Raw genomic sequence first — 18,966 nt, forward strand, 5'->3', positions numbered from 1 at the left:
TCGAAGATGTAAAATGCATTTCCCAAAACACCACACTAAGAGAGCATTCGCTCTGACAAAACCATGGCAACAAGGCAGGTGCTGGGCCCAGGAAAGGGGCTCATCCAATTGCGTGACGTTTGTCTAAAAAGCGAAAAAAGTAATAATAATAACTTCAGCCTCTCTGACTTCAGTGAATTAACATTTTTATGACTCATCAAAAGGTTTATATGTTATTATAACCATTTGGGGTGGTGGCCTAAGCAAAGTTGAAGTTGTAAAAATTAGGAATGATATCAAACATTACAACAGTCTTCTTTATTAAAATGCCTTTCCTTTTGTTGCAGGCAGAATACACATCCATTCATAGTCATCATATACAGTTCATTCGGAAATTATTCAGACCCCTTGACTTTTTCCACATTTTGTTACGTTACAGCCTTATTCTAAAATGTATTAAATTGTTATTTTTCCCTCAATCGACACACACACTTCCCCATAATGACAAAGCAAAAACAGGTTTAGAATTTTTTGCAAATGTATTACAAATAAAATAAAAAACGGGAAAATATCACATTTATATAATTATTCAGACCCTTTACTCAGTACATTGTTAAAGCACCTTTGGTAGCGATTACAGCCTTGAGGCTTCTTGGTTATGACGCTACAAGCTTGGCACACCTGTATTTGGGGAACTTCTCCCATTCTTCTCTGCAGATCCTCTCAAACTCTGTCAGGTTGGATGGGGAGCATCGCTGCACAGCTATTTTCAGGTCTCTCCAGAGATGTTCGATTAGGTTCAAGTCCGAGCTCTGGCTGGGCCACTCAAGGACATTCAGAGAATTGTCCCGAAGCGTTGTCTTGGCTGTGTTGTCTTGGCTGTGTGCTTAGTGTTGTTGTCCTGTTGGAAGGTGAATCTTTGCCCCAGTCTGAGGTCTTGAGCGCTCTGGAGCAGGTTTTTTATCAAGGACCTGTGTTTGCTCTGTTCATCTTTCCCTCGATCCTGACTAGTCTCCCAGTCCCTGCCGCTGAAAAACATCCCCATAGCATGTTGCTGCCACCACTATGCTTTACCGTAGAGATGGTGCCAGGTTTCCTCCAGACATGATGCTTGGGCATTCAGGCCAAAGAGTTCAATCTTGGTTTCATCATCCTTTAGGTGCCTTCTGGCAAACTCCAAGCGGGCTGTCATGTGTATTTATTGAGTGGCTTCCATCTAGCCACTCTACCATAAAGGCCTGATTGGTGGTGCTGCAGAGATGGTTGTCCTTCTGGAAGGTTCTCCCATCTTCACAGAGGAACTCTGGAGTGACCATCGGGTTCTTGGTCACCTCCCTGACCAAGGCCCTTTTATTTAACTAGGCAAGTCAGTTAAGAACATTCTTATTTACAATGACGGCCTATACCGGCTAATCCCAGGCGAGTGAGATGCCTTAGACCACTGCGCCCTTCTCCCCCGATTGCACAGTTTGGCTGGGAGGCCAGCACTAGGAAGAGTCTTGGTGGTTCCAAACTTCTTCCATTGTTAAGAATGATGGATGCCACTGTGTTTTTGGCGACCTTCAATGCTTCAGAATATTTTTTGGTACCCTTCCCCAGTGGTGGTTCTGGGGGTGGGGGGGGGGGGGCAGTGCCCCCCTTGTCGCCCCCCTAAATGTGGAGTATGAATTAATTTTTACATTAGTTATTAGACAGTGGCAACAATGATGATTATGAACATGGTCTTTTGCCTGCTAATGCCTGAAGAAAACGATGACAACAATAACGTCTAATGTAACTGGCCCCTCTAACAGTACAACTGGCCGCAGCTTGGCCCCCCCAGTTGAAATGGTCTAGAACTGCCACTGCCCTTCCCCAGATCTGTGCTTCGACACAAATCCTGTCTCGGATCTCCATGAACAATTCCTTCAACATCATGGTTTGGTTATTGCTCTGACATGCACTGTCAACAGTGGGACCTTTAAATAGACAGGTGTGTACCTTTTCCAAATCAATGGAAACACCTTTTCAAGCCAAGTTTCAAGGTCCATATACAGTGGTGCGCCAGTACACTGAGCAAAATGATCTAGTTGCCACTCCAGAACGGAGGAAAGCACACCAACTGTGCCATGTACATTTGTTAAAACCCTATTATGCACGTTCCTCTGAGACTGAACAGTGGGAATCTACAGAGGACGGTAACCTGTTCTTTTGGCTGATACCGTTATTTCCTTGGGTTCTTCTCAGGCTAGGTCTGTGAATGAGGAGGGAAGATGTTCCTGGTCCTGACGATTGCATACTGCAGGGTAGATTGAAAAATTCAGAGACACTGGATATTTTAGACAGCCTTCTCACTCCTCTACCTGTTGATGGGCGGAAAGAGATGGTTGGTCTGATTCGGAGATTTCCAGGTTTGTTTTCTGATACACCTACACGTACAAACTTAATAGAACATGATATTGATATTGGAGATGCTGACCCCATTCGTCAGCGGTTCTATAGAGTTTCTTCAGAGAAACTGCGTTGTCTGGATGCTGAGGTCAGATACATGCTGGAGAGTAAGATAGCAGAGCCTTCTTTCTCCAGTTGGGTTTCTCCCTGTATCTTGGTCAGAAAACTAGATGGAACAAACAGATTTTGTACGGACTACCGTAAGGTAAACAGTGTCACTAAGCCTGATTAATTTCCTCTTCCTCGGATGGAGGACTGCGTTGATCAAGTCGGAGCAGCTAGGTTTGTGAGTAAATTTGACCTGTTAAAGGGCTATTGGCAGGTGCCACTGATGAGTAGGGCACGTGAAATTCTGTTACGTTGAGAAGTGACTATGAATCGTTGGGAAGTGACTATGAATCGTTGGGAGACGTTGTAAAAATTAGGAAGCACCCTGAGATGTTATTTTCGTTGGAGTTTGTAGCTGATGCGGTCTCTTGTGTGCCCTGTTCCTGAATGTTTACGTGACTGACCATTGTTTGGTATTGTCATGTTCTATCTTTGCTGTCTGTTCCCTCCTGGTCTTGTGTTCTTCTTTTCTCTTAAACGTTGCTTCCTGTGCGCAAAGGTTGCTGAGGTCTGGGGAGGAGGTTGGCTGGGGCAAATTGGAAGTGTGAACACGTAACCCCTCATCAATTTGGGACGCAGAGGCCGTGTCAATTTGGGACGCAGAGGCTGGTATGTTGTTAAGGGGTCCTTGATGGTCCCCGGTTTCATGGGGGGGGGGACGACCCTCCCATTCTGTCTACCGTATTCTCTTTCGCTTTGCTCTTGTTTCCTTATTAGGATGTCGGTGGGCGGAGTTGGGAGGGTCGTCAGCTACATGGGAAACACCTGGGCCCGGGTGTGTCCCAGGATAAATAGACCTCTTCCACATTCATTGAGGAGACTCTCTCCATTCAGACACAGGCAGATTTTGGTTGTGGCATTGTTGTGGCTATTTGGTTTGTTTGCGTTGGCACCCTTCAACACACCTAATTATCACATGTATACATGCAACCACTCACTTACAATACTGACTACACACACACCATTGTTAATTGTATTTACTTTACTTCAGTTAATAATTATATTTTGTTATTCTTTATCTCCATGTTGTCTCCCTTTTGTTACGGGCTTTGAGCCTTTCCAAATGTCCATTCAATTGAATTTACCACAGGTAAACCCCAATCAAGTTGTAGAAACATCTCAAGGATGATGAATGGAAACAGGATGCACCTGAGTTCAATTTCAAGTCTCATAGCTAAGGGTCTGAATACTTACAGTACCAGTCAAAAGTTTGGACACACCTACTCATTCAAGGGTTTTTCTTTATTTTTACTATTTTCTACATTGTAGAATAATAGTAAAAACCATAAACTATGAAATAACACAGAATCATGTAGTAACCAAAAAAGTGTTAAACAAATCAAAATATTTTAGATTCTTCATAGCCACCCTTTGCCTTGATGACAGCTTTGCACACTCTTGACATTCTATCAACTAGCTTCATGAGGAATGCTTGTCCAACATTCTTGAAGGAGTTCCCACATATGCTGAGCACTTGTTAGCTGCTTTTCCTTCACTCTGCGGTCCAACTCATCACAAACCATCTCAATTGGGTTGAGGTCAGGTGATTGTGGAGGACAGGTCATCTGATGTACTGTAGCACTCCATCACTCTCCTTGGTAAAATAGCCCTTACACAGCCTGGAGCTGTTTTGGGTCATTGTCCTGTTGAAAAACAAATGAGTCCCACTAAATGCAAACCAGATGGGATGGCGTATCACTGCAGAATGCTGTGGTAGCCATGCTGGTTAAGTTTGCCTTGAATTTTAAACAAATCACTGAGTGTCACCAGCAAAGCGCCATCACACCTCCTCCATGCTTCATGGTGGAAACCACACATGCGGAGATCATCCGTTCACCTACTCTGTTTCTCACAAAGACACAGCAGTTGGAACCAAAAATCTCCACATTTGGACTCATCAGACCAAAGGACAGATTTCCACCGCTCGTGTTTCTTGGCCCAAGCAAGTCTCTTCTTCTTATTGGTGTCCTTTAGTAGTGGTTTCTTTGCAGCAAATCGACCATGAAGGCCGGATTTCACGCAGTCTCCTCTGTACAGTTGATGTTGAGATGTGTCTGTTACTTGAACTCTGAAGCATTTATTTGGGCTCCTATTTCTGAGGCGGTAACTAATTAACTCATCCTCTGCAGCAGAGGTAACTCTGGGTCTTCCGTTCCTGTGGGGGTCCTCATGAGAGCCAGTTTCAACATAGCGCTTGATGGTTTTTGCGACTGTACTTGAAGGAACTTTTAAAGTTCTTGAAATTTTCCGGATTGACTGACCATGTGTTAAAGTAATGATAGCTGTAACATAACATGTGGAAAAAGTTAAGGGGTCTGAATAATTTCTGAATGTCTTGTAAAATACACTAAGACATTTGACAATAAATCAATAATGTTTTGTAAGACAAATCGCCCCACATACTATGAAGGCCTTCTCAACAGTAATAAGCGGAACATAGTCTGAACTCTGCATTATCAGTTTACTGTAGTCTACTTAAGCAATACGGCACCTCGGCAGTTGGTGGTATATGGCCAATATACCATGGCTAAGGGCTGTCCTTAGCACGATGCAACACGGAGTGCCTGAATACAGCCCTTAGCTGTGGTCCCGTGTGGCTCAGTTGGTAGAGCATGGCGCTTGCAACGCCAGGGTTGTGGGTTCATTCCCCACGGGGGGACCAGGATGAATATGTATGAACTTTCCAAATTGTAAGTCGCTCTGGATAAGAGCGTCAGCTAAATGACTTAAATGTAAAATGTAATGTATATTGGCCATACACCACCAACCCCAGAGGTGCCTTATTGCTATTATAAACTGGTTACCAACGTAAATAGTAAAAATAAATGTTTTTACCACGGCTGTCAGCCAATGAGCATTCAGCATTCAGGACTCAAACCCCCTAGTTTATAATACTGAACATTTCCCTTAATATTTATATCTGACAATGCTATATTTTCTTTGTTGTCCGAAAAAATGATATTCTCTTCTGTACAGCTGGCAGTAGTTTTGGAGGCACAAATGGAAGCTGTTTTTCAAGCATCTTGCAGTTCTTCACATTCTTGGCTATGTAATCCTCACATATCCTGTGAGACATTTAAAAAAAAAAAACGTTTTAAGTATAGGCTAAGAGGGCATTGCATGCATTTGGTAGTTGTAGCTTACTATACTAAACTGTCACTGTGTTATAGCATCTATGTAATAGCAAAATAATACATTCCATTAACTATTTGTATGGGGACCCTTCTGTATATCTCTAGCTGAGACAGATTCTCCCTCATTGTCACGATCGTCTTCTTGTGAGAGATTGGACCAAGGCGCAGCGTGTGCAAAATACACGAAAACGAACACTATACACAAACTAACAAAAAACAACAAACGACCGTGAAGCTAAATAACGTAAGTGCACAGACAAGCAACAAACGTTCAACATAGACAATTACCCACAAACACATGATGCCCATGGCTGCCTTAAATATGGCTCCCAATTAGAGACAATAAACCACAGCTGTCTCTAATTGAGAACCAATCCAGGCAGCCATCGACATACAAACACCTAGACAAGTCTTTCCCCATTAAACCTACAAACCCCTAGACAACCCAAAACACATACTTCCCCATGTCACACCCTGACCTAACTAAAATAATAATGAAAACAAAGATAACTAAGGCCAGGGTGTGACATAACCCCCCCCTTAAGGTGCGAACTCCGGGCGCACCAGCATAAAGTCTAGGGGAGGGTCTGGGTGGGCGTCTGTCCACGGTGGCGGCTCTGGCACTGGTCGTGGTCCCCACCCCACCATAGTCACTACCCGCTTTCGTAGCCTCCTCCAAATGACCACCCTCCAACTTAACCCCACTGGATTAAGGGGCAGCACCGGACTAAGTGGCAGCACCGGACTAAGGGGCAGCACCGGACTAAGGGGCAGCACCGGACTAAGGGGCAGCACCGGACTAAGGGGCAGCACCGGACTAAGGGGCAGCACCGGACTAAGGGGCAGCACCAGGATAAGGGGCAGCACCAGGATAAGGGGCAGCTCCGGACTGAGGGACGGCAGCTCCGGACTGAGGGACAGCACCGGACTGGCTGGCGGATCCTGGCTGGATGGCTCCGGCGGATCCTGGCTGGACGGCTCTGGCGGATCCTGGCTGGGCTGCTCATGGCTGGCTGACGGATCTGGCTGCTCATGGCTGGCTGACGTATCTGGCTGCTCATGGCTGGCTGACGGATCTGGCTGCTCCTGGCTGGCTGACGGATCTGGCTGCTCCTGGCTGGCTGACGGATCTGGCTGCTCCTGGCTGGCTGACGGATCTGGCTGCTCATGGCTGGCTGACGGATCTGGCTGATCCTGGCTGGCTGACGGATCTGGCTGATCCTGGCTGGCGGAAGGCTCTGGCTGATCCTGGCTGGCGGAAGGCTCTGGCTGATCCTGTCTGGCGGAAGGCTCTGGCTGATCCTGTCTGGCGGAAGGCTCTGGCTGATCCTGTCTGGCGGAAGGCTCTGGCTGATCCTGTCTGGCGGAAGGCTCTGGCTGATCCTGTCTGGCGGTAGGCTCTGGCGGCTCCTGTCTGGCGGTAGGCTCTGGCGGCTCCTGTCTGGCGGTAGGCTCTGGCGGCTCCTGTCTGGCAGACGGCTCATGGCAGACGGGCGGCTTTGCAGGCTCAGTACAGACGGGCGGCTTTGAAGACTCATGGCAGACGGACAGTTCAGACGGCGTTGGGCAGACGGGCAGTACAGGCGCCGTTGGGCAGACGGGCAGTTCAGGCGCCGTTGGGCAGACGGGCAGTTCAGGCGCCGTTGGGCAGACGGGCAGTTCAGGCGCCGTTGGGCAGACGGCAGACTCTGGCCGGCTGAGACGCACTGTAGGCCTGGTGCGTGGTGCCGGAACTGGAGGTACCGGGCTAAGGACACGCACCTTCAGGCTAGTGCGGGGAGAAGGAACAGGGCATGCTGGACCCTGGGGACGCACATTAGGCCTAGTGCGTGGTGCCGGAACTGGTGGTACCGGGCTGAGGACACGCATCTCAGGGCTAGTGCGGGGAGCAGCAACAGGACGCACAGGACTCTGGGGACACACAGGAGGCTTGGTGCGTGGTGTTGGCACTGGTGGTAAAGGGCTGGTGACACGCACCATAGAGCTAGTGCGTGGAGGAGGCACAGGGCTCTGAAGACGCACAGGAAGCCTGGTGCGTGGTGTAGGCACTGGTGGTACTGGGCTGGAGCGGGGAGGTGGCGCCGGAAATACCGGACCGTGCAGGCGTACTGGCTCCCTTGAGCACTGAGCCTGTCCAACCTTACCTGGTTGTATGCTCCCCGTCGCCCGACCAGTGCGGGGAGGTGGAATAACCCGCACCGGGCTATGTAGGCGAACCGGGGACACCATACGTAAGGCTGGTGCCATGTAAGCCGGCCCGAGGAGACGCACTGGTGGCCAGATACGTTGGGCCGGCTTCATGACATCCGGCTCAACGCTCAATTTAGCCCGGCCGATACGTGGAGCTGGAATGTACCGAACCGGGCTATGCACGTGTACAGGAGACACCATGCGCTCTACTGCGTAACACGGTGTCTGCCCGTACTTTCGCTCTCCACGGTAAGTACAGGGAGTAGGCGCAGGTCTTCTACCTGACTTCGCCACACTCCCTTTAAGGCCCCCCCCAAGACATTTTTGGGTTGTACTCACGGGCTTCCAGCCTTGCTTCCGTGCTGCCTCCTCATATCGCCTCCTCTCGGCTTTAGCTGCCTCCAGCTCTTCACGAGGGAGGCGATATTCTCCCGGTTGTACCCAAGGTCCCTTACCATCCAGTATCTCCTCCCATGTCCATGAATCCTGTGTAGGTGGGTCCTGTTGCCGCTTGACACGCCGCTTGGTCCTAGATTGGTGGGTAATTCTGTCACGATCGTCTTCTTGTGAGAGATTGGACCAAGGCGCAGCGTGTGCAAAATACACGAAAACGAACACTATACACAAACTAACAAAAAACAACAAACGACCGTGAAGCTAAATAACGTAAGTGCACAGACAAGCAACAAACGTTCAACAAAGACAATTACCCACAAACACATGATGCCCATGGCTGCCTTAAATATGGCTTCCAATTAGAGACAATAAACCACAGCTGTCTCTAATTGAGAACCAATCCAGGCAGCCATCGACATACAAACACCTAGACAAGACATTTCCCCATTAAACCTACAAACCCCTAGACAACCCAAAACACATACTTCCCCATGTCACACCCTGACCTAACTAAAATAATAATGAAAACAAAGATAACTAAGGCCAGGGTGTGACACTCATTGAATTATCATAATTGATTAGTTACCGAAAGAGTGGGTAGGGCTGGATCTGGAAAACAAGTGCATCATTGCAGTGACCCTGAAGAAAGGTGATAACGAAACAGTACCATAACAGCTCATTGTAAACATGTCTTCCATAATTCATGATACGTGTTCCATAATTCATCAATGATCTGCTTATGAATTTTAATAATTTAACATTAACATAATACCAAGCAATTTCCTTCCTGTCACAAATGGTAAAATCATCCAATGTGAATGATTAGGGAAGTTCCTTGAGTGGTTTCCATAGAATCAGATTGATTCTAAGGTGGTTTCCATTATACTTACTGTGTCTACTAGAAGGATGTAGTTGCAACTACCCCCAAACACAATGACATCAGAGTCTTTCCCTTGGCATGCTGTGTGCCACAACCTGAGGGTGGAAAATAAATAAAGGGTCAGATCATAGAATTACATATAAAGTGAATTAAAGGATCTCTATGGGTCAGACAATGTGCTTACAGTTTTATCATTTGCACATTTTAGGTACATTCCTCAGACTTTTAGATTGGAACATGTAATGCTATCCAATACCAGTTTAGTAATTTAGCTTGATTTAAACATGACACAAACAACTTGAACATGCACTACCTTGGTTTGTTCATGTATGGATGCTCAAACTCTCTCCATTTCTTCGTCTCAACATCAAATACCCAGCCATCGCCTGGAGAGATATCATTTATTTTTTAGAAAAGCGAATGCCATGTTTCCGTGGACCTTATTAAGGTACAGAGGTAGGATTTAGAATCTGTACAGGTAAATGACTTACTCATTGGTTTGCAGTCTATACTCAGTCCTCCAAATAGAAACAAACTGCTGTCAGATATTGCAGTGAGGGTATGCCACGACCTTCCCACTGGCACATTGGATGCTGGTACTCTAGAAAAGCCATTTTGAAAGAACAGTTAAAAACATTTAATCAAGCGTGTTGTGATAACAGTATAGAACAGGAAAGTAACCATTTTAAGTTGAGCATTTGAAAGAGTGAACAGTTAATGCGTACATTTCAGACCATGTCCATGATTCTAGATCTAGACAATAAATGTCACTTGTCCTGGTTTCCTGAAAGTGAAAGAAAAATTATGATCTTCTTTCAAACCAAATCAAAAAAACTTGAGTTAAGTAGGTATATTTAAACTTGTATGTACAATAAAAGATGTAATCCCACAAATCTTATTAGCAATACACTTTAGGGTTTTTGTGTCTGTGTTTCAATGCAACCATGGAGAGGAGTTAAAATTTATAATTTCTCACCCTTATTCTGCCCCCACATACATATCCTTTGTGGCAAAGTGTTACACTGGCATGGGCAGCTCTGGGGTCAGGTGCACAACCCTGTAGACAGTAGATATCCACAAATAAAGTATATGTGCCTTGTATGTTCCATTCCTCAAAACATGTGATGTCATAGCACATTCTTAAGTTTTTGCTTATTGTATATGATATCATGTCTTTTTTTTAAATAAATAAACACGTTCAATGTATTGTCTTACACTGGTATGTGGTTCACTCCAACTGGCCGATGTTGGGTCAAACATATGGACTTCATTGTTCCATCCCCAATAGATGTCATCCACCTACAGAGCACAGTATTACTAATTCATATAATAAAGTTAAAATAGTTAATAGTACTAGAAAATGTATTTATACCTTTGGCTATAATTGCACCCATAAGCCAAAATTACCCATGATGCCTCATCCATAAGGAAGCTTCTGTTGTTATTGATGTCATCAAGTTGCTTATGACCATATCCACCAAAGTAGATGAGCCTACAGAATAACCAAAACATATCCCAATCACAAGGGTTTCGTTTTACAGGGTAGCTGTGCACCCCCAACGATTTTTTAGATCACCACCAATAGTAAAGTGGCAAGGTTCGATTTATAAATCTTCCCAATTAGGGCAGTACTGCCATGGGCATTGTTTTGTTTTTTAAAGAATGCTTGCCTGCCATTGAAAACCCAGCAAGAGAGCTTATCTCTGGGTGTGGGAGGGGAGCCACTCTTATGGTTAACTTTCCTCCAAGTATATTTTCCATCCAGAAGATTGACACAGTAAAGCTGAAAACAGACCATTTCAGCACGTAAATGTAAACAAAACAATGTAAGGCTTATTAGTAAGCTATTGAGGATTTTCACACATCCGTGCAAATGTACTGTACATTAGGGGGCTTTTTCTATTGATTGGGTTTACCTGGTTGGTCTGGCCATTGTCATCGCATCCCCCAAATATGTACATGTCTCCATTCAGAGAGCAGCCACAGGTGCCTGACATGGGGGGCGGGACCTCTCCTGACATCCTGCACATTTCCCTTCAGAATGGAGAAGAAACAAACAAAACAGGGAAATGTAAGTTGCAGGGCGCAAAATTCACAAAAAGCATAGAGTACAGATATAAACACAAACCACTGACCAATAAACTTCTAGCAACTATGTAACAACATTGTAAATAACATGTAACAACCTCTAATGCAAAGCTCCATAATTATGAAATGTAGTGTTTACATCTCTCAAATGTTTCCCACTTGGCACAGACGTCAGCTCAACATCTAGTTTTGATTTACATTTGGTTGATATGAATTCAACAGTCTACCCATCAAAAAACAACCACACAACAATTTACTTAACCAGTTTTTGCCCAGTGGGTTGGTTCAGTGCAAAAGTTGAATCATTTCATTTCAACAACCCAAAAAATCTATGTGATGACATTGAATCAATGTTGAAAACTGATTGGATTTTCAAAAACGCATCGACGTCAGGGAATTTTGTAATTTTTTCACCCAACGTTTAACCTAAATCCAATGACAGGGTTATTTATTTATTTATTTCATGTAGTAGAATATTCGAAATCAAGCTTAGTTCTCATAACATATCAACTTCTCCATTCATGATCTTAGAAATGTGTTACTTTGTTAAAATTCCATTCATATTCTTACCATACACCTCTTTCTAAGTCATATAACCAGATTTCATCATTAGGTAGGAAAACTTCATCATCAGCAATTGACTGCAGAAAACAAGTAACATAGAATAGTAATTTGGCATCAATCAACATATTGCATAATCCTTTAATATTATTTCACGATCCAAATAGCATGTTGGTGAAATGCAAAACATAAATGAAAGATAACACTATCCATTGGCAATGCTTGTCAAGACAGTTGCAGCCAGGTAGGCGTTCTGTTTGACAGTTTCTGCTTACCACGTAGCCTCCCCACACGTACAGGACATTTCTCTCAATTAGAGCCGTATGACCGCTTCGCTCACGGGCTACAAGCTCTGAACAGTGCTTTTCAATTGCAGAATCCATGAATGCTAATAAGGGGGAAAAAAATAGGATACGTTGCTACGTTGAAACAAATATCACTGTGTCAGGACATTATAGTATCGTTGAAGAAATCTGCTCAGAGATCCGGGTTGCTAATTTTTGTCAACACAGCGAAGAGAAGAGCATGGTAATTGAAAAATTACAATTGGTCGCGTCCTGTCGTCTCAAGATGTTTTTAATCAAGTGCAACAGCTTTGAGAGAAAACAAGTTTTTCCTGCCCTGATAAGCTTCAGGCAGGTTGTCCCAAATCAACCTAATGGTTGTGTAATGACCTGACTAGATCATAAAAGAACAACTGTCCAGACAGAGGATTGAGTTTACGAATGGACGGTTTATTAAACCAACTTTACACAGGCTACTGTTTGGCCGTAGCCCACGCCAAATAAGTGAAAGATAACACACAAGCCAATCGTGACCTTCTCTTGAGGAGCCCAGACGTAAGAGAAAGAACAAAGGCAAAACCTGGTCTTAACTTCCAATGCTCCATCCCCCTGCCCAACCCCCCTCCACGCCACTCCGCCAACCACCAGGATGCCCGGCATCAGAACATTCCAGGCATTCCCGTGATTGGCAGATAGCAGGTTGACTGACATGTCGGACCCCGCGAACACAACCACCTACTAGCCTAACACATAACACACAGCTGTCTGTGCGGGTCGCTACACAGCCCCCCCACCACAAAGTCCCTCGTCCCCGAGGGAACAAACAAAGTCTCTGAAGCGACCCGGAGGTCTCCTTTGCCTGCGTGGCCGTGATGGTCGCAGAGTGCCCCTCTGGGAACCAGGGGATGAAGGCAGGGATATGGGGGACAAGGAAGCGGGAACGGGTAATACAGTCCGTGGCTCTGGGGAACCACGCGGTGACACAGGGGGGGAGACAGGGGGAGTGGGCTGTCTGGAGCCTTGTCTGCGGCACCTGGGGGTGGGTGCCTGGAGAATGGCATTGCCAGAGAGGGGAATTGTGGGGGTTCCTGGGGTTTGGGGAGAAGAGGCCCCTCTGTATGGGGCTAACCTGTCCCGGTGCAGTGCCACCTTTCTCCCCCTGGGAGGAAGCTGCACCCGGTAAACAACCTCCCCTACCCTCTCCAGGACACTGCAGGGTCCCACCCAGTGACTGTCCAACTTGGGGCATCTGCCTTTTTTCCTTAGCGGGCTGTAGACCCAGACCAGCTCCCCAGCCACAAAGTGCCTTCCCCGGGTGTGCACGTCATAGTTCCTCTTCTGCCTCACACCTGCATTCACCAGCTGCTCTCTGGCGAAGGTGTGGGCTGTCTCCAGGCGGTCCTGGAGTCTCCGGGCATACTCCGGCCCCGGGGGAACATGAGGGCTATCCAGGGGCCGACCAAACGCCATCTCCGCAGGGGTGCGGATCTCTCTCCCCAGCATGAGGAGGGCAGGCGTGCAGGAGGTGGAGTCTTGGACAGCGGAGCGGCATGCCATGAGGACCATAGGCAGGTGCTTGTCCCAGTCACGCTGGTGTTTGGAAGAGACGATGGCCAGCTGCTGTCCAAGCGTTTTATTGAAGCGCTCTACAAGGCCATCACTTTGAGGATGGAGAGGAGTAGTGCGGGTCTTGTGCATACCCAGCCTCTCACACATGGTGGCGAACACACGGGACTCAAAGTTTCTGCCCTGGTCGCTGTGGATGGACTCTGCAGCTCCAAACCTGCTGAACATCCCCGCTGTCAGGGCGTCGACGATGGTCTCTGCCTCCTGGTCAGGCAGAGCATAGGCCTCGGGCCATTTTGTGAAATAGTCCATGGCCGTGAGCACCCAGCGGTTTCCACTGTCTGTGGTGGGGAACGGCCCAACTACATCCACTCCCACCCTCTCCATGGGAGCCCCCACTGGGAACTGTTGGAGCTGAGCATGAGAGCGGCCCGGGGTGGCCCTTTCTCGCTGTGCAGTTGTCACAGCGGCGACAAAAGTCCTCCACATCCCTCTTGTGCTGCCCCCAGTAGAAGCCCTGACGGAGACGGCGCAGTGTTTTTGTGACCCCAAAGTGTCCAGTCCCCACCCCGCCATGAGTACTCTGGAGCACAGCCTCCCGCAATGCTTTTGGGACCACCACCTGCCACCTCTCCTCTCCCGTAGCTGACTCCTTCCATGCCCGCTGTAGCACGCCATCAGCCAGCCGCAGTCTCTCAAACTTTGACCACAACCCTTTGGTCGCGAGTGAGAGCGCTGTCACCTCTTCCCATGGTGGCCTCACCTGCGCCTCTACCCACTGTAGCACTGGCTGTAGGTCTGTGTCCCGTCCCTGCTGCTGCCGCCATTCAGCCACGTCGACAGTCTGCAGCTCACAGCAGACAGGCCCGCTCGCCTGACATACTGTGGCACAGACCCCCTCTGCACACAGCTCTCTCTCCCGTCCCTCTCTCCGTTCGCAGTGGCGGCAGCCGTCTGCAGTACAGGGCCGACGGGACATGGCGTCGGCGTTGGAGTGGCGTGCCCCTGCCCTGTGCACCACTGTGAAGTCATACGGCTGAAGCTCCTCCAACCAGCGTGCCACCTGCCCCTCTGGCTCTCTGAAAGACATGAGCCACTGGAGAGCAGAGTGGTCAGTCCTTACAGTAAAGGGCAGACCACCCAGGTAGTACTTGAAGTGTTTGACGGAAGCCACAACAGCCAAGAGCTCCCGCCGGGTGACACAGTAGCGGCGCTCATGTTTGTCAAATGTTTTGCTGAAGTACGCCACCACTCTCTCCCCCGCTGGCCCCACCTGGGCCAGCACCCCACCCATGCCCACATTGCTCGCGTCTGTGTCCAGGATAAAGGGCAAGGTGAGGTCAGGGGGGGCGAGCACGGGGGCCTCGATCAGTGCACGTTTGAGGGTGTTGAACGCCTCCTCACACTCCACTGTCCAAGTGAAAGCTTTGTCCTTCGGCAGCAGGCGGTTCAGTGGAGCAGCAACGCTTGAGAAGCCCCGTACAAACCTCCTGTAGTACGAGGCCAGGCCAAGGAAGCTCTTCAGCTGACGCTGGTCGGTGGGGGTGGGCCAGTCTCTGACAGCCCCTACCTTGTCCTCCATGGTGCTGATCCCCTCCTTCCCCACTCGGTGGCCCAAGAAGGACACCTCTCTCCTCATGAAGTGGCACTTCTCGGGGTGGAGCTTCAGACCTGCGGCAGCCACCCTCTCCAGCACACGCCGTAGCGCCCCCAGGGCTGACTGGAAGGAGCTGCCATGGGCCAGGATGTCATCGAGGTATACCAGACACTGCTGTCTGGGGATGCCATCCAGCACCCTGTCCATCAAACGCTCAAAAGTAGCTGGAGCGTTGCACAGGCCAAAGCACAGGACCTTGAACTGCCAGTGTCCTCTGTTAGTGGAGAATGCAGTTTTGGCTCTGGCCTCTGGGGAGAGGGGCACCTGCCAGTAGCCACTGCGGAGGTCTAGTGAGGAGAACCAGGAGGACCCCCTAACCAGGTCCAGCGACTCATCGATACATGGTATGGGGTATGAGTCCTTCCTGGTTACCTCATTCAGCCGCCTGTAGTCCGCACAGAACCTCAGCTTGCCCCCCTTCTTCGGAACCATGACGACTGGCGCCGCCCAGGGGCTGTCTGAGGGCTCAATGAAGTCTGCCCGCTGCATCTCCAACACAGCCTTGTCTGCCGCCTCCTGGCGTGCCAGCGGGATACGGCGGGGACGCATCTTGATGGGTCGAGCATCACCTGTGTCGATCTCATGCTGCACCAGATGAGTCTGACCCACCTCTTCCTCACTCAGCGCAAAGCTGTCTCTGAATTCAAACAGCAACTGCCACAACCGTTCCTGCTGCTCGGGGTCAAGACCAACACAGTTCCTCCCCCATATCTCCCTCACTGCAGACAGTGTCCTCTCCTCTCCCATCTGGGGTAGCTGGGCTGGGGGGGCGCGGCCTGGGCTCACAGAGGGCTGTGTCATGGAGGTAGCTGGGGGAATGTAACACACCGCAGTAGGTGACAGGGGGGCTGGGGAAAAGTCACACACAGCTGTGGGGGAGGGGGGGCAGCCATGAGTCTCTGCTGCTTTAACTGTTGGAGTAAAGGGTTTGTTGGGTTGAGTGAATGTGACATTAGGGGGGGCCATGGTGACTTCCGGCCCTCCCTGGAAGCTCAGTGTGCCCCTATTTAGGTCTAACTGGCAGCCTGTGCTCCTAAGAAAGTCCAACCCCAGGATACAAGGGTCCTGCACAGCCGCCACCCACACAGGATGACGCACAGTCCTGCCCCCTACTGTCAGAGTCATTATTCCCTTCCCTTTCATGGGTGCCAGCTCACCTGTGACTGTGCGGAGCTGCACAGTTGTAGGCTCACACTGAGTCCAACCTGGCACAATATCTGGCCTCACCAGGGTTACTGTGGACCCAGTGTCCACCAGGGCGGAGCAGGGCACACCCTCCACAGTGACAGGGACATGACAAAAGTCCCCAACACAGGTCCGGCCCACCACAACAACAGGCTCCATTCGCTTGCTCTCGTCTGCTTCTGGGGGAAGTGGAGCCTTGCTTCCCCGTTTGTGCCGGTGGGCTCCCCCTGAAGATGATGGTGGTTGGGATAGAAAGCCAGGGGTCCGCACTACCCGGTCTATGCGGACCCCGAGCCGTTTCCCTGAGCTCTGGGGGACATGGGGCAATTTCGGCGCAGATGGCCTGGCTGGCCACAACCCCAGCAGACCCTGGGACCAGGGTGTGTGTTTTGTGCCGCCTGTAGCGACACAGCACGAATGAGTTCTGTCATTTCAGCCACCCATGCAGGCTTTTCCGGCTCCGGGCTGCTCTGCCCCCCAGCTCGCACAGAGGGTGTGTCTCCCTGCACCCCCACCAAAGCCCCAGCTGAAGTCCCAGCCCACACCAGCTCCCTCTCCAAAGCCATCTCCAAGGCTATCTGCAATGACTCAGGATGAGCCAGCTGGGTCTGTATGCGCAGCTCCGTAGGAGAGAGCGCCTGTATGAACTGGTCCCGTGCTAGCTCGCTCTGCACGGAGGGGGGCATGTGAGCATATGCCCGCCGAGAGAGGCTCTCAATGTCATTAGCTAACACCCGTAGAGGCTCTCCTGGCTGCCTGCGTCTATTACTCAGTTCGGAGCGCAGTAGCCCGGGCTGTACACACTGTCCATAGCGCCTCCTCAGTGCTCCCACTAAAGCGCCATAATCATGTCTGTCCTCGGGGCTAATCAATATCAAACAGGACAGAGCTTCATCCGTGAGGCATAAAGCCAACTGCAGTGCCCTTTCTTCATCCGACCACCCCCTAAAATGAGCTAACAGTTCAAACTGAGCATGAAAAGCTTCCCAATCCGCCTTACCGGAATACTTCGGGGTCTTAACAGATACGGACGCAGCCGGGAACTGGGCGCCGCCATGTTTGTTTACATCCTGAGCCCCAGATTCCTCGTCCCGCCGCGTCGACGTCACCACTTCTGCCCGCCCACCAGAATCCGCGCGAAACACAGTCGACGAGGCGCTCATGCCCGCTTCAGCCGCCATCACTCTAGCGTCCTCCCTCAAGCGGCCTCTGCGCTCCGACGCCCTGGCGATCTCCTCAGCCAGAACCTCCGACGTCCATTCACACGTATCTCCTTGGCCATAATCTTCCCCTACCTCCACCTTCACTTTCGGATTCCCTCGAAGCATTTTCAACCCCCGTTCTCACCTACGGTAGCTAGCCACAGAAGTCAGCTAGCTAGCTGGCTAACTTTTATCAACGTTTTTACTTCTGACACCAATGTAATGACCTGACTAGATCATAAAAGAACAACTGTCCAGACAGAGGATTGAGTTTACGAATGGACGGTTTATTAAACCAACTTTACACAGGCTACTGTTTGGCCGTAGCCCACGCCAAATAAGTGAAAGATAACACACAAGCCAATCGTGACCTTCTCTTGTGGAGCCCAGACGTAAGAGAAAGAACAAAGGCAAAACCTGGTCTTAACTTCCAATGCTCCATCCCCCTGCCCAACCCCCCTCCACGCCACTCCGCCAACCACCAGGATGCCCGGCATCAGAACATTCCAGGCATTCCCGTGATTGGCAGATAGCAGGTTGACTGACATGTCGGACCCCGCGAACACAACCACCTACTAGCCTAACACATAACACACAGCTGTCTGTGCGGGTCGCTACAGTTGTTTTATTCTGTATTCGTTCTACACTGATGTGTTGTAAATATTAGAATACTATTGAGACATGATGAATAAACACATGGAGGATAATAAATTAATACATTTTCAAGTAATAATTTATATACTTACATGTCTGTGAATACGGGGTGTTTTAACAACATCAGCTGACTTCAAACAGTAAATCTCGACATAATCGTGATTTGTACTATCTGGGATCCTTGGGACGTCCCTACCTAAACCCTAACTTAATATCGGCAATCAGCATTAAAAACAATAAAGGCGTTCCCACCCATGGTTCGGTAAAAAGCCTAGGGATGGGGCTGGAGAAATGTAATCACTCAAATTAATAGACAGAGCTATGGGTGCAAGGATTGACCCTCCATGATATATAAACATTATAGTTTAATCATGTTTTGAGGCTATATAGTGTTTGCTTACATTTTCTTTGTTTAAAAAAACACATTTATAAAAGTTATCTTTTTCAAGAATCAATGGATACATATCATTAATATGGATGTAAATTCATGTAGCAACTGCTGACTGCCCCTTTAACCTTTACCCTACCAATTTACGTTTCAACTTCAATGGGGACGTCCCAAGGATTCCGGATTGCAAAGACTGCAGACTAAAAATAAACTTGTGTAGAATTTTTGCTTTGGAGGAAGTGACGAAACATGTAGCCTATAGGC

General features: G+C 48.8%; 1 protein-coding gene across 2 annotated transcripts; it reads right to left on the reverse strand.

The window, feature by feature from the left end:
* Positions 1 to 282: 282 nt before the first annotated feature.
* Positions 283 to 18,529, reverse strand: LOC139530474 (kelch domain-containing protein 1-like). 2 transcript variants are annotated; one of them, XM_071326939.1, is made up of 14 exons: positions 18,407 to 18,529; positions 12,042 to 12,154; positions 11,776 to 11,846; positions 11,034 to 11,151; positions 10,788 to 10,900; positions 10,525 to 10,609; positions 10,333 to 10,416; positions 10,094 to 10,174; positions 9,843 to 9,901; positions 9,609 to 9,718; positions 9,431 to 9,503; positions 9,128 to 9,212; positions 8,824 to 8,876; positions 283 to 5,582 (listed from the first exon to the last, which is right to left on the reverse strand). In XM_071326939.1, the coding sequence occupies exons 2-14, from the start codon at positions 12,147 to 12,149 to the stop codon at positions 5,447 to 5,449; spliced, it is 1,176 nt and encodes a 391-aa protein (XP_071183040.1). In that variant the 5' UTR covers positions 12,150 to 12,154; positions 18,407 to 18,529; the 3' UTR covers positions 283 to 5,446. The 2 variants fall into 2 exon arrangements, with proteins under 2 accessions (XP_071183040.1, XP_071183038.1); XM_071326937.1 differs by lacking the exons at positions 10,525 to 10,609; positions 10,788 to 10,900.
* Between the last annotated feature and the right edge of the window lie 437 nt (positions 18,530 to 18,966).

Source organism: Salvelinus alpinus, chromosome 9 (assembly GCF_045679555.1).
Source record: "Salvelinus alpinus chromosome 9, SLU_Salpinus.1, whole genome shotgun sequence".
Taxonomy (NCBI): domain Eukaryota; kingdom Metazoa; phylum Chordata; class Actinopteri; order Salmoniformes; family Salmonidae; genus Salvelinus; species Salvelinus alpinus.